Source organism: Rhincodon typus, chromosome 6 (genome assembly GCF_021869965.1).
Source record: "Rhincodon typus isolate 14 chromosome 6, sRhiTyp1.1, whole genome shotgun sequence".
Classification (NCBI taxonomy): domain Eukaryota; kingdom Metazoa; phylum Chordata; class Chondrichthyes; order Orectolobiformes; family Rhincodontidae; genus Rhincodon; species Rhincodon typus.
The window spans coordinates 51,084,108-51,099,778 of NC_063337.1; the positions used below are offsets into that span (position 1 = coordinate 51,084,108).

The 15,671-nt window shown below is 41.1% G+C and overlaps 1 protein-coding gene across 2 annotated transcripts in view; it reads left to right on the forward strand.

The window, feature by feature from the left end:
- The window catches only part of rev1 (REV1 DNA directed polymerase), a 126,324-nt gene that overhangs the window by 22,233 nt on the left and 88,420 nt on the right, over positions 1–15,671 (forward strand). For both annotated transcript variants that reach the window (XM_048598002.1, XM_020528046.2), the window contains 2 exons: positions 3,659–4,326; positions 7,334–7,441. In XM_048598002.1, coding sequence (XP_048453959.1) covers positions 3,659–4,326; positions 7,334–7,441 — 776 coding nt within the window. The remainder of the gene's footprint in view (positions 1–3,658; positions 4,327–7,333; positions 7,442–15,671) is intronic.

Sequence of the window (15,671 nt, forward strand, 5' to 3'; positions counted from 1 at the left end):
TGTGCATTCAAATACAGAGCCTTTAGTTTTGTCTTTTTATTACTTTTTGTAAATCCTAGTCCTATCTGTTTATTTACTCTTCAATATTTTTATCCCTTCCTGCCAAGGTCTGTCATTTCCCATATTAAAACCTATTGATCTCATTATTATAATCAGAGAAATTTAAGTAACCCAGTTTAAGGATGCAGGTTTTTATTTAGCTGAAGATGGTTGTGACCGAGAGCCATGGTATCCATGATTTAGTAACTATGGCGACCAATGCAGAATTTATCCGCAACAGTGGAAATTTTAGTGAACTGAAAAGTAGAGCGAACTGAGGAAAAAGTACTTTGCTATAGGCTAATAAATTTTCAACTGTCGAAAATTGGAGTGAAAACCATTTGTGTGGAAGTCTCGCAAGACCAAATCTTGAGTCTGCAGACTCCTGTGTTACCTCCTTCCTCTTTTCCACCCCTCAGCCCATTGCTATTGATCTTGAAACTTGGGAAAAGTGATACCTTCTTCTGCTGCTCATTCTCAGTGTTCCCAATGTCTGCTTCGACTTTTGCTGTTCCACTCTTCCCACGGGACACTGTGAATTTATAGTTCAAGTGCCACTCTCTAAGTTTGATTCTTTTTGACATAAGCAGGAACTACTCTGCACTTAGCATCAAGAATGGAATGAGACCCTTTTGGTCCAACTTGTCGATGCCGACCAGATACCCTAAATTAATCTAGTCCCATTTGCCAGCATTTGGCCCATATCCCTCGATACCCTTGCTATTCATATAGCCATCCAGATGCCTTTTAAATGTTGTAAATGTGCCAGCCTCCGCTTCATCTGGCAGCTCATTCCATACATGTATCACCCTCTGTGTGAAAAAATCACCCCTTAGGTTCCTTTTAAATCTTTGCCCTCTTACCTTAAACCTATGCCCTCTTGTTTTGGACTCCACTACCCTAGGGAAAAGACCTTGACTATTCACCCTGTCCATGTCCCCTCATGCTTTTGTAAACTTCTATAAGGTCACTTCTCAGCCTCTGACGCTCTAGGGAAAATAGTCCCAGCCTGTTCATCTTCTCCCTATAGCTTAAACTCTGCAACCCGGGCAACATCCTTGTAATTCTTTTCTAAACCCTTTCAAGTTTCACAACATCCTTCCAATAACAGGGAGACCAGAACTAAACGCAGTATTCCAAAAGTGACCTAACCAACGTTCTGTACAGCCGCAACACAACCTCCCAACTCCTATACTCGATGCAACCAATAGAGCAAGCATGCCAAATACTGCTTTCACTATCCTGTCCACATGCGACTGTACTTTCAAAGAACAAAGAAAATTACAGCGCAGGAACAGGCCCTTCGCCCCTCCAAGCCTGCGCCGATCCAGATCCTCTATCTAAACCTGTCACCTATTTTCCAAGGATCTGCATCCCTCTGCTCCCACCCCATTCATGTATCTGTCTAGATACATCTTAAATGATGCTATCATGCCCACCTCTACCACCTCCACTGGCAATGTGTTCCAGGCACCCACCACCCTCTGCGTAAAGAACTTTCCACACATATCTCCCTTAAACTTTTCCCCTCTCACCTTGAAATCGTGACCCCTAGAAATTGAGTCCTCCACTCTTGGGGGGGAAAAAGCTTCTTGCTATCCACCCTGTCTATGCCTCTCATGATTTTGTAGACGTCAATCAGGTCCCCCCTCAACCTCAGTCTTTCTAATGTAAATAATCCTAATCTACTCAACCTGTCTTCATAGCTAGCGCCCTCCATACCAGGCAACATCCTGGTGAACTTCCTCTGCACCCTGTCCAAAGCATCCACATCCGTTTGGTAATGTGGCGACCAGAACTGTACGCAGTATTCCAAATGCGATCGAACCAAAGTCCTATACAACTGTAACATGACCTGCCAACTCCTGTACTCGATACCCGTCCGATGAATGAAAGCCTGCCGTATGCCTTCTTGACCACTCTGTAGACCTGCGTTGCCACCTTCAGGGTACAATGGACCTGAACACCCAGATCTCTCTATGCATCAATTTTCCCCAGGGCTTTTCCATTTACCGTATGGTTTGCTCTTGAATTGGATCTTCCAAAATGCATCACCTCGCATTTGCCTGGATTGAACTCCATCTGTCATTTCTCCGCCCAACTCTCCAATCTATCTGTATTCTGCTGCATTGTTTGACAATCCCCTTCACTATCTGCTACTCCACCAATCTTAGTGTCATCTGCAAACTTGCTAATCAGACCATCTATACCTTCCTCCAGATCATTTATGTATATCGCAAACAACAGTGGTCCCAACACAGATCCCTGTGGAACACCACTGGTCGCAGTTCTCCACTTTGAGAAACTCCCTTCCACTACAACTCTCTGTCTCCTGTTGCCCAGCCAGTTCTCTATCCATCTAGCTAGTACACCCTGGACCCTATGCGGCTTCACTTTCTCCATCAGCCTACCATGGGGAGCCTTATCAAATGCCTTACTGAAGTCCATGTATATGACATCTACAGCCCTTCCCTCATCTATCAACTTTGTCACTTCCTCAAAGAATTTTATCAAGTTGGTAAGACATGACCTCCCCTACACAAAACCATGCTGTCTATCACTAATAAGCCCATTTTCTTCCAAATGTAAATAGATCCTATCCCTCAGTATCTTCTCCAGCAGCTTCCCCACCACTGACGTCAGGCTTACCAGTCTATAATTATCTGGATTATCCTTGCTACCCTTCTTAAACAAGGGGACTACATTAGCAATTCTCCAGTCCTCTGGGACCCCGCCCGTGCTGAAGGATGCTGCAAAGATATCTGTTAAGGCGCCAGCTATTTCTTCTCTTGCTTCCTTCAGTAACCTGGGATAGATCCCATCCGGACCTGGGGACTTGTCCACCCTAATGCCTTTTAGAATGCCCAACACTTCCCCCCCTCCTTATGCCGACTTGACCTAGAGTAATCAATCATCTATCCCTAACCTCAACATCTGTCATGTCCGTCTCCTTGGTGAATACCAACGCAAAATACTCATTAAGAATCTCACTCATTTTCTCTGACTCCTCGCCTAACTTCCCTCCTTTGTCCTTGAGTGGGCCAACCCTTTCTCTAGTTACCCTCTTGCTCCTTATGTACGAATAAAAGGCTTTGGGATTTTCCTTAACCCTGTTTGCTAAAGATACTTCATGACACCTTTTAGTCCTCTTAATTCCTCTTTTCAGATTGGTCCTACTTTCCCGATATTCTTCCGAAGCTTTCTGTTTTCAGTCACCTTTCAAGGAACTATGAACTTGCACTCCAAGGTCTACTTGTTCAACCAGACTGTGCAGGGCCTTACCATTAAGTGTATATGTCCTGCCCTGATTTGCCTTTTCAAAATGCAGCACCTCACATTTATCTAAATTAAACTTCATCTGCCACTCCTTGGTCCACCAGCCCATCTGATCAAGGTCTCATTGAACTCTGAGATAAGTCTTTGCTGTCCACTACACCACCATTTTCATATCATCTGCAAACTTATTAACCATTCCTCCTTGCAGTATTATGTTTTTGTTTCTTGTTATGCAGCCTTGGTCTATCACATACACCTAATATATGGCAATAATTTTGTTGGAACGGTGCATTATTGTGCATAGCAGAGAGTAAAATTTATGATTTCTCGTGCTTACCTCTAGAAAGAGTATCAATAACAACCAAGATAATGCCAAATACAAGGAGAACTCAAACCAGACCAACAATGGAATGAATGGATGTGACAAAAAAAGTGAAGACTTTGAGCTAACAGAATTGGAGCATGCTTTTCCTAATATAAATCATAATGGAGTTCATAGTTGTAGAGACCATTTTTCACTTCATAAAAGGAATGAGCCCAATTCTTATAGTGCCTTAAAAAAGCAGGATTATTTAAAACATTGCAGTGAAACTTTGTGGGAAAAGGAAATTGAGATTCCCGAAAGGCTGGAAGAAGAAAATGATGACTGTGAAATGCATTTCAGGAACTGTGAGAAGCAGTTTGCAGAAGGCAATGCTTTGCTGCCTGATTATATTAGGACTGCTACAGCATCTTCATTAAATGAGTGCTTTAAAGTAAATGGGGCTAACCACTCCACTGTTCAAGGAATTCCAAAAACGAAAAGCAGTTTGGAGACTTCACCCAACAAGGCATCTTCCCATTGGTCTACAAAATCGGCAGATCCGAGTTTTATATCTGAGTTTTATGCCCATTCAAGACTGCATCACATTTCAACATGGAAAAGTGAATTTTCAGAATATGTGAACAGACTGCAGAGACAAAGTAATGGCATTTACCCAGGCAGAGAAAAACTGAAAAGGATTAACTCAGGCAAGTTTCAAAGAAATCCCATTGTAACTAACCATTCTGGTAAAATTATATTAACTTGTTTCAAAAGTAGCAACATCACGCTCTTTATCTAATTCCAGTGCACAGTCTTTTTAGAGATTGTACTCATTTTAAACAATATTGACAGTTAATAAGATAAATTAATGAATTCTGTGCTCAAACAGAGAATGTATCGGAGCTATATCCCTGATTCATGTTTGCTTCAATTGCTCAGTGGCTAGCACTGCTGCCTGACAGAGCCAGGGACCAGGGTCCAATTCTAGCCACGGGCAACTGGCTGTATGCAGTTTGCTCGTTCTCCCAGTGTCTGCATGGGTTTCCTCCCACAGTCCAAGCGTGCAGGTTAGCGGATTGGCCATGCTAAATTGTCCATAGTGTTCAGGGATGTGCAAGTTAGATGGATTAGCCATGGGAAATGCAGGGTTATAAGGATAGAGTAGGGGGATGGGTCAGGGTGGGATGCTGTTTGGAGAGTCAGTGTGGAATTGTTGGGCCGAATGGCCTGTTTCCACAGTGTAGGGATTCTATGGGAGGCTTCTCATTGCAATTTTGTGCTTTTAAACAATTGTCCCTTGAATTCTTTGATTTCACTTTTTAACAAGTGTAGTTTTTGTTTCGTTGGAAGTTGTACAAGGTCTTTATCTATTTTGCCAATTTAAAAGGAAAGTTCTCTTGAATAAGATATGAGTTTTTAATGATGTTTTTGTTCATAGTGCTTTGGGACATGTTTATCCTGGCAGGTCCCACTTAAATCTTAAGTTTGGAAATTCTGACATGCCCATGTTTGGGCACACCCAGGTAAAGACTGTGTTGCCTGCACTAGAATGGTGAGGCTTAAGGCACTTTTGATATTGGACATCATTTTCATGAAGCAGGAACCCTGCAAGGGTTTAGAGACTCATGAAGTATCACTGAAGATTGGGGTGGTGCATACTACCAGTGATCCTCAGGTAAGTGTGATAAGGCAAATAATACATGTTGCCATTTGGAATCTTTAAAATGAAGGCAGATGGATTTTGACTTCAGTTCTGTGAAAGTAATCCTTTTTGAGGTTAAAAAAAACAGCAATGTGAATACAGAATTTCCAAGAAAGTATATGACTTAGATATCTGTCTAGGTATTTACTATGTTGTTAATTGATGAAACCTTTACACTTAAGTTTATGACTTTCTTTAATTTTGTTGAGATGTCGGTGTCGCTGGCAAGGTCGACATTTGTTGCCCATTTTAGTTGAATCCCTTGAATTCAGTGGCTTGCTAGGCTATTTAAAAGGCAGTTAAGAATCAGTCATATTGCTGTGTGTCTGGGGTCACATATAGGCCAGACCAGGTAAGAACAGCAGATTTTTTTTTTCCCCCTAAAGAGAGCCAGATGTGTTTTACAATAATCAACAGTGGTTGCATGGTCACTGTTAGCCTAGCTGTTAATTCCAGATTAATTAGTTGAATTCAGGTTTCATCATCTGCCATGGTAGTATTCCAGCCTTTGTCCCCGGTGTATTAGCCTGTGTCTATGAAATTATTAGTTCAGTTCCCGGATGACGACTCCACCACCTCCCCCTAGACATTCTGAAAAACAAATGATCTGGAGCCACTGGGAACTTAGTTTGAGTTCAGTTCAGAAGAATCAGATTTCAGTTTCATTCTAGCTGAAAAATAAGGTTTTTGTTTCAGGAGAGCAGGACAGTTTGTTAAATTTGTAGAATCTCCAGGTTGAGAGTTTGTAAAAGTCTCTTAGCTGTTGAACTAAAAAAGAATCTGAAAGGAGTTCAATCCATCAGAACCGGAAAGAAGCCTTAAAACTTTGAGCAGCCCAAGAATAAAAGCTGGAAAGAATCAAGTGAGTAAATAAAAATTAATTAAGACGTGAGTGATATTTCCCTGGAATGGCATTTCTAAAAAGGATACAGCTGTAAAAGAGGTTTGCTTTATTTTTGCTTCGTGTTAAGATTTTTCATGTTGACTTGCTTGTTGCATATTTATAGCTTTGATTTATTTTTCCTTTTGTGTGATAAACCTGTGTTCTTGTCTTAAAAGAACATTGTCAGCACTATGTGAATATTTTCAGTGACTAACCAACTGCAAAAAATTAAATTTGGGACCTGCCAGGTTAGATTTCACTCTGGGATTTGACATATCCGGTATTGCTAACAGCTGGAATCATAACTTAAGAAGGGAAGATAACTGCTCCCACACCTTCCCCCTCCTCCCCTCCTCCCTTCCTCCCCACACAACTCTCATCACTCATGCCCCCATGCATCACACGCACACCACCACCCCAAAGCCAGTCTCCGGTGAGAGACACTGTTTCTGATCACTTTCTTACCCTACCCTTCCAAACTTAGTATGAATTCTACTATGAAGTCAGCTTGATGTGCACGTTACCAGAAATAAACTAAGAACAATGCTAATTATATCCATCTCCTTAGCCATAGTCCCCTCTTGTTCCCCAATGCTTAGGACCTGGGGCTTAATTCTTAAACTTCTGTTTTTTCCTTTTTGGTTATGTTAAGTCTGCAATTGGCACTTTTTAGTGGCTATATTTCATAGTGACTCATTTAAATGATCAATATATTGCTGTTGGTTCTTTAAAAAATGGAATTAATATTTACTGCTGTGCCAAATATATTTCTGAAATTTGTTCACCAGCTCCCAAGTGAGACAAAACTTGAAATGTGAAGCTTACCCTATTCCTTCCCACTCCCTACTCCTGAATAGAAAAGGGTTGGTCAATCCTGATCACTGCAGCAACCTGCTAAGTTTCTTCAAAAGCATTTTCCACATCTAGAGCCACACATTGCATGAGTAAATTGTTTAAAAATAGTGTTTTCAGGCATGGGCTTTGCAGGCAAATTTTTAGCTTTTACCAATTTTGAGAGGACAGGCACCATGCTGACAATGGCCATTCACTTAACCATCATTTTAAAAGGTTTGGAAACCTTATAGTGAACAAATGCCTGCTCCATTTTCACAATTTTCTTTTCTTGCAGGCACAGCAAATACTGTAGACCCATCAAGAAAACAGAATTGTATAATGCACGTTGATATGGACTGCTTCTTTGTATCAGTGGGCATTCGTGATCATCCAGAACTGAAAGGTTTGTCCACATCCACACTATTAGAAATGGTTAACTTGTTGAACTGCTGTGTGGATTGTGTACTGAGAAAGTCTCATTAAGGCTGGTGTGGAATTTCGCAAGTGCATTGTTTGCTCTTCTGGAGGTTTAAGAAACTAAACTTTGCAAAATACTGTCTTGATTTATTGCTATATTCACTGTTCTTGACCACTGGTATCCATTGGTTTTCAGTTGTAACACCTTAATGCTTTAATCTTAGCTGAAATGTTTCTGTCTGTAATCAGTGCCTCTAGTAAGGGTGCACGGTCAATGGCAGAGAGCTTGCCTGAGTGAGATCAAGGTCAAGTGAGTATATCTGGGAATTTGGTTCAGAGTCAGAATTTGGTGCTTTCAATAAGATTTACTGCAAGAAGTAAAGTGTACTGAGTAGGCAGTTCGATGAAGTGTCGGAATGCTTTTTGTTCTTCTACTCTGTCATTCTGCAGCATTTGATCTCCAATTTTGTAAAACGAGCAGGTAAACCAGTAATTGGTATTATTAGAAACTATAATCTTATCCAGATTCTAAGAATTGTATTGTTTTATCAGAATTGTACAATTTAGTGAGAGTGCTAAAATTTATTGGGAGGTATAGGCTTTATTAATTACAAATAAATTAGTGATCAATTAGCACATATTGGAGATGGCAGGACAAGTGATGTGCTGTGATTGTAGAATGTGGAAGCTTCTGAGTGCCAATGAAATACAGAGTACAAATATCTGCAGTAAATGCTTATGGCTGCAGGAACTTTGGCTCAGAGACTTAAAGCTGGAGTCTGTGCTGCAGACATATTAGGGAGGGGTATCGTTGTCTGGACATCATTCAAGGAGGCGAACACATCCATTGGGATTGGGTCTTCTGATTTGGCAGGGACAGAAGCATGTAACTGCAAGTGATCCAGGTAAGGGGAGCACAGGAGCCTCAAACTTTGCAATTGTCCAACAGGTTTGAGTTTTTCTCAGTTTATTTGAATGAGGTGAGGGTTGCAAGGTGGATGAACTAACTGACCGTGGAACTGTGGTGCAGGGAACAATTCAGATGGGGAGTAAAAAGAAATGTGGTAATAGTATTGTGTAGTAGGGTGTGTTTGGGGTCGGGCAAGATAAATGACACTGTTCTCAACAGCAAAGAGCACATGTTTATCCCACTCTGTTTGTTTGTCTGATGCCACGGTTCAGAATATCTTCTCTAAGCAGGTGAAAAATTTGCAGTCAGAGCAGGGAGGATAGAGTTGTCATCACTGCAGGCATAGGTAGAACTAGGAAAGAGATTCTCCTGAGACAGTGATAAGTTAAGAGCTAAATTACAAAGCAAATCCTCAATAATAATATTCTCTGGATTACTACCTGACCCCCATGCAGATTGGCATTAACTGAACATAACTAAGTTAATGTGGGGCTCAAGGATTGGTTTTGGACAAGTGATCTCTGGTTTGTGGACCATTGCCGCCACCAGTGTAGGGGAAACAATTATCGGTTCGATTGGAGCAGTCTTCATCTGAACTGTGCTGGGATCGGTGTAGTCCTTTCATCAACCTTGGCATTTGGACATCTTTGGCTGGGCCAATATTTATTGCCATGCATAGTTGCCCTGAGCAGGTGGTGATGAACCGCCGCCTTGGACAGCTGAAGTCCGTTTGCTGAAGGTAGAGCCACAATGCCACGAGTGAAGGAGTTTCAGGATTTTTCCAACAACGCTAAAAGAATGACTACATATTTCCAAATCAGAATGGGAATGATTTGGGGCCGAACTTGTTGGTGGTGTTGCCATGTATCTGCTGCCCATGCCCTTGTAGGTAGCAGTGGACATGGGTTTGGAAGGTGCTGCTTTGTTCTGGATAGTCCTGGAGTTCAGTAGACTGTGTTCCATCAAACCTGTAACTGGACGGTCAACAGACTTTGAGTTACTCTTGGCAGGATTCCTAGCCCCTGATCTGTTTATATGGCAAGTCTAGAGCAGTTTTTGGTCAGTAGTACTCCTAGAACAAAAATCACACAGTACCAGGTTATAGGCCATTGGGTTTATTCGAAAACACTAGCTTTTAGATCTCTGCATCTTCCTTAGGTGTAGTGTGGAAGAGGAGGTATACCAATACAGAATTTATAAGCAGAAAGGTAACAATGGCTTGCTGACCGCCTCCTGTTGAATCTTTAATCAGTTAGAAAGGAGAAGCAGGTTGCTATTGATTAAAATACAAATTCCAGAATTTCTTTCAGTCATTGCACTGAGGTAATTAAAGGTTTTATCACTGTACACAAGAAGTGACATCTCAGGTCAGATAATGCATTTTAGCTTGAGGCCTTGTTTAGAATCTTGTGTTTTAACCTCGAGTCTGGCTGGTATTATTTGATTGCCAGTTCTGAGGTGCTGCAGCGAAAATCTGTAATGACCTGTTCAGAAGACAGACACGGGATACGACCGATAGGATATCCTTCATCATCTAATACTTCCCCAGAGTGGAGAAACTGCACCATGCTCTTCACAGCCTTCAACATATTATTGATGATGATGAGCACCTCGCCACGATCTTCCCTACGCCTCCGCGTCTTGCCTTCAAACAACCATGAAACCTTAAATAGACCATTGTTCGGAGCAAACTAACCAGCCTTCAGGACAACATCGACCACAACACCACACAACCCTGCCATGGCAACCTCTGCAAGACATGCCAGATCATCGACATGAATGCCACCATCACACGTGGGAACATCACCCACCATGTGCACGGCAGATACTTGTGACTGATACACAACAACACAAAATCGTTGAGCAGAGGCTGATAGCCAAGTTCCATGCCCATGAGGACAGCCTCAACTGTGATCTTGGGTTCGTGTCATGCTACATGTGACACCACCACACTATATATACTCTCTTGCAAAAACACGCTGTCTTGCGCTCATGCTGTCTCACAGAGCCACCCTTGCTCTCTCACAGGGCCTTCCTTCCTTCCCCCTTTCTCCTCCCCCTCTCTTTCCTCCTCTCTCAAACCCCTCCTCCCTCACGCGCGCACACGCACAAGGACAGACGCACGCATGTACATATAAACCTGTGGGATGAGTTATTTCATCCAAGATGCTTGTGTATGTGCAGATACATTCTGTTTTGTGCAAAAATATAAGATCAGCCTGACTCTAGGTTAAATCACAGATTCTAAACAAGGCCTCACACCTAAAATGCATTGTCTGACCTGAGATGTCACTTCTTGGATACATTGATAAAACCTTTAATTATCCCAGGGCAATGACGTGAAATAAATTCTGGGGTTTGCATTTTAATCAATAGAAACCTGCCTCTCCTTTTTAACTGATTATATATTCAGCAAAAGGCGGTCAGTGAGCCATTTTTAGGGTTCTTGCCTTTCTGTATCTGTATACCTCCTCTTCCACACTGCGCCTGAGGAAGGAGCAGTGCTTCGAAAGCTAGTGTTTTCAAATAAATGTGATGGACTTAAAACCTGGTGTTGTGTGATTTTTGATCCTGTCCAGCCCAGTTCAACACCGGCACCTCCACATCATGTACTCCTAGGATGTTGATGGTGGGTATTCAGAAATGCTGATGCTGTTAAATGACAAGGGGCGATGATTAGGTTCCTGATTCTGGGGATAGTTGTTACCTTGCACTTGTATGGTTTGAATGTTAATTGTCACTTGTCAGCGGTCATTTCCACTTTTGATTTTATGAATAGGTCACTGGTGTAGCAGCTGAAGATGATTGGGCTTTGGACACTACCCTGGGGAACTTCTGCTGGAATGTTTTTGAGGGAAATGATTGATACCCACAACTTTCTTCCTTTCTGCTAGATATGACTTCAACTGTAAGAATTTCCCTCCTGATTTCCATTGTTTCCATTTTTACTAAAGCTGTTGAGCCATACTTAGATGAATGTGGCGTTGAAGTCATTCTGACCTCTCTTATGGAATTCATTTCTTTTGTCCTTGTTTGAACTAAGGCTGTAATGAAGTCAGCAGCCGAATGGCCCTGGTGGAATCCAAACTGGGCATCAGTGAGCTGGGTATTGCTGAGCAGGTACAGCTTGATAGCACAGTTGATTACACCTTCCATTAGTTTACTCATGATTGAGAGTAGACTGATAAGGTGCAAATAGGCAAGTAGATAGAATATATCTGGGAAACTTCCCGTATTGTTGGTTGGATGCCAGCGATGCAGCTATACTGAAACAGCTTGGATAAGGGTATGGCACGTTCTGGTGTATGTCTTTAGTACTTTGCCAGAATGTTGTCAAGGCCCATAGCCTTTGCTGTATTTAGTCCCTCCAGCCATTTCTTGATATCACATGGAGTGCATCTAATCAGTTGAAGATTGGCATCTGTGATGTGATGGAACTCTGGAGGAAGCTGAGATGGATCATCTACTTGACATTTCAGGCTAAAGATTGCTGCAAATACTTTATCCTTATCTTTTGCACAAATGTGCTGAGCTATCTCGTAATTGACAATGGGAATGTTTGTGGAGCTTCCTTCTTTAGTGAGTTGTTTAATTCTCTATTACCAATCAAAACTGGAGCTTGCAGCAACTGCAGATTTGTACATTGTGGAATCACTTAATCTGTTTATCATTTGCAGTGTATGCTGTTTAGCATGTAAGTAGCTCTGTTTTGTAGCTTCACCAGGTTGACACCGCATTTTTATTTATGCCTTGTGCTGCTTCTAGCGTGCGCTCCTGCACTCTTAATTGAACTAGGTTTGATCCATTAGTTTGCAAGTTATGTTGAGTCCAATTTTGCTATTGCTGCTCGGTCCACATGGGTCATGCATGCCCAGTTTGAGTTACTAGAAATAATCCAAGTCTATACCATTGGGAACCTGTCATACAACATAATGAAGGATGTCCTCAGTTTGAAAACAGGACTCAGTCTCCGCAAGGACTGTGTGATGGTCAATCTTCATATGAACTGCAAAACTAGGGAAGTAGATAGTGGTTTAAAATAAACAAGAGGGAGTGGTGATGGATCAAGCTTGAGTAAATTTAACAAATAAAGGGACAGAATTGAGGTTGGAGAGCAAGCAACAAATGTTGTAAAGCAAGACTCAAAAATGCAAGGAAAGGACAGAGAAAAATGTTAAGTATAAAGCAGTAGTCAAGACTAGATGCTGCTAAGGTGATGGACAAAACTAAAAGCGCAGTATCTGAACACAGCTTTCATAACAAAGTAAATGAATTGATAGTGCACATTGAAGAGAATAAATATAATCTGATGGCCATTACAGAGGTTTGTTTGCAAGATCATGAGGACTGTGTTCTGAACATCCAAGAAGAAAGGAAGCTATTTAAAGGCAGAAGATAAGCTCTCTAATCAAAGATGGTATTGGTGCAATATTAGAGATGTTCTTGATTCAGAAGATCAAGATTGAATTGGTATGGGTGGAGATGAGTAATAGTAAGGGAAGGAAGTAATTAGTGGCAGTGATCTGCAGGCTCTCACTGGCAGTAACCATGACTTAGCAATAAGTTTACAAGAATAAATATTGGGAGCCTTTGATAAAGGTACAGCAATAATCGCGGGTGATTTTAATCCACGTAAACTGGAAAACATCATATTGGTGATAGTAACCTTGATGAAGAATGCATAGAATGCTTCAGAGTGTTTCTTAGAGCAGTCTGGAACTAATCGCAAGCTTCTGTTGAAAAAGAATCCAAGCAGACTCCAAACATTAACACAGTTCCTCTCTCAACAGATGCTGCCCTACCTGCTGAGTTTCTCCAGCATTCTCTGTTTTTGTTTTGGTTAGAGAGTAATCTGTACTAGCATTGGTATTATATAATGTGACAGGATACATTCATGATTTCACAGTAAAGGCAATTCTGAGTATTAGTGATCATCACATGACTGAAGTTTATCTCCAGTTTGAAAGGGAGATTGGTGGTTCAAAGACAGGTATTTTACACTTAAATAAGGGCAGCTACATATAAGGGCATGCAAGCCGAGCTAGCTGAAGTGAACTGGGACATTGGACTAGGCAGTAGATCAGTAAAGAAGTAGTGGTGTACTTTAAAGAGATATTTCAGATTATTTAGATCAAGTGCTGTAACAAAAACAAAGCAGCAGGAGAGGACCAACCATCTCTGATTACCTGAAGAAGTTCAGGAAAGCGTTAAACATAAAGAAAAAACACATCATTGTGCAAAGATGAGTGACAGGCCAGATTACCAGCCAGAATACAATGAACAGTATTGAAAGTCTGTAAGATTAATCGGGACAAATAAATTAGAGCATGACTGGAAACTAGCTAGAAATGTGAAAACAGACAGCAAGAGGTGAGAGTTGGTCCTCTAGAGGATAATAATGGGATGTTAATAGTTGATGATAAAGAAATAGCTGATATAAGTAATAAATATTTTGCTTCTGTCTTCTTTATAGATGATACAGTAAACACCCCAGTAATACGTATAAACCAGGAGGTAGAAGGCAGCAAGCAACTTAATGATAACCACTAGGGAAGCAATATTGATTGTTAAGTCTCTGGGTCCTGATGGACTTCGTCTCGAGGCTTAAAAGAGGTGTCTAGTGAAGTAGTAGTTGCGTTGGTATTAATATTTCAAAATTCATGAAGTTCAAGAAACGTTCTGTCAGACTGGAAAATATAACCCCTTTATTCAAGAAGTGTGGGGTAGAACTCAGGACACTATATACCAGCTAGCTTGACATCTTGTCATAGGGAGCGTGTTAGAATTGATTATTAAGGAGGTTGTAAGCCGGTACTTGAAAAAAACGCAAGCTACTGAAAAAAGTGTCAGCATGGAAAGGAAAGTTTGTGAAAAGGAACTTGTTCTCAGTTCTGAGGGAGGGTCACTTGACCCCAAGCATTTTCTCTGATTTCTCTCCACAGATGCTGCCAGATCTGAGCTTTTCCAGCAATTTCTATTTTTATCTCTGATTTACAGCAGCCACAGTTTTTCAGTTTTTATTTAGATCTAGGAGGCACTTTTTAAAAGCAGGATCGGTTAGGTAGATGAAGGGAAACTTGTTCTGAGGTTCTGCATCATCGGAATTCTCAGCTTCAGAAGGCGGTGGAGTGGGCAATCAAATATTTTTAAGGGAGAGATGGGTAGATTCTTGTTCAGCAAGAGAATAAGAGGTCATTGGCAGTAGATGAGAATGTGGAATTCAAAACACAACAACTCATCTATGATCTTATTGAATGGTGAAGTAGGCTTGAAGGACCACATGGCCCATTCTTGCTGCTAGTTTGTATGTTTGTAAAGTAAGAAGAAAAAAATCAATCTATACCATTTATGATATGGAGAATCTTTCAACATTTCCTTTGCATTTCCACAAGATTGGCTTCACTTACACTTGCATGGTGATAATGCCAGATTTAAAGGTTTTTAAATATTGTAGTTAATAAATAAGCTATAATTATATAATAGGGTTGGAATGACATAGTTGAGTGGTTGTTAGTCAGAAGTGAAGATTGCAGGTTTCAGAAGGAAGGGTATGGGTTGGAACAAAGGTTCAAGCAGATGTCTGGTTCCAGGATGAATTGGGTACAGCTTTTATAGAAGGGAAATTTCAGAATAAGATTGAGAACTAGTTGAGACTGGATCCTGGATTAATTTTTGGGCTGGGAGCCAGAGTCTAAGTGTTGGGTCAAATTCAGCTTCTGCATGACTGTGATAACATTTTTGTTACTGGAATGGAAATGGTCATCTAAACAATTGTTAGCAAGCTAGATAGTTCTAGATATTTTTAATCAACCTGTTCAGATGTGTATGATGCTTCTCTAGAGTAGGTAGGACTTGAACCAAACCTTCTGGACAATGGTCAGGATGCTATCACCGCATCAGAGTCATTGGGAGATCTGTAACAAGTTGGTTGAAAAGTGTTAATAACTATATGCAGTGGAGGACATTGGTTGCATTGTTACTTGAATACCTATAAAGAGACTGCTATTTGCAGTCTCAATAACACTGAAAAGAAGTATTTACTGCTACCAACAATTATGTCTGATTTAGGGTCTAGTGCAGTGGTAGTGTCGCTAACCTACTTCCTGTCCAAACTAGCTTGCAACAATGGCCACCTGGTCATCATAATACCTGGACAATGGTATAGTATTGGTCCTGGTAAATTTGTTTGATACCTTGATTAAAATACTCATAGGGGACTTCAGTATGCAGGTAGACTGGGAAAAACAGGTTGGCAGTATATCTCAAGAAAAGGAATTCATGGAATGTCTAGCGATGGTATTTTTTG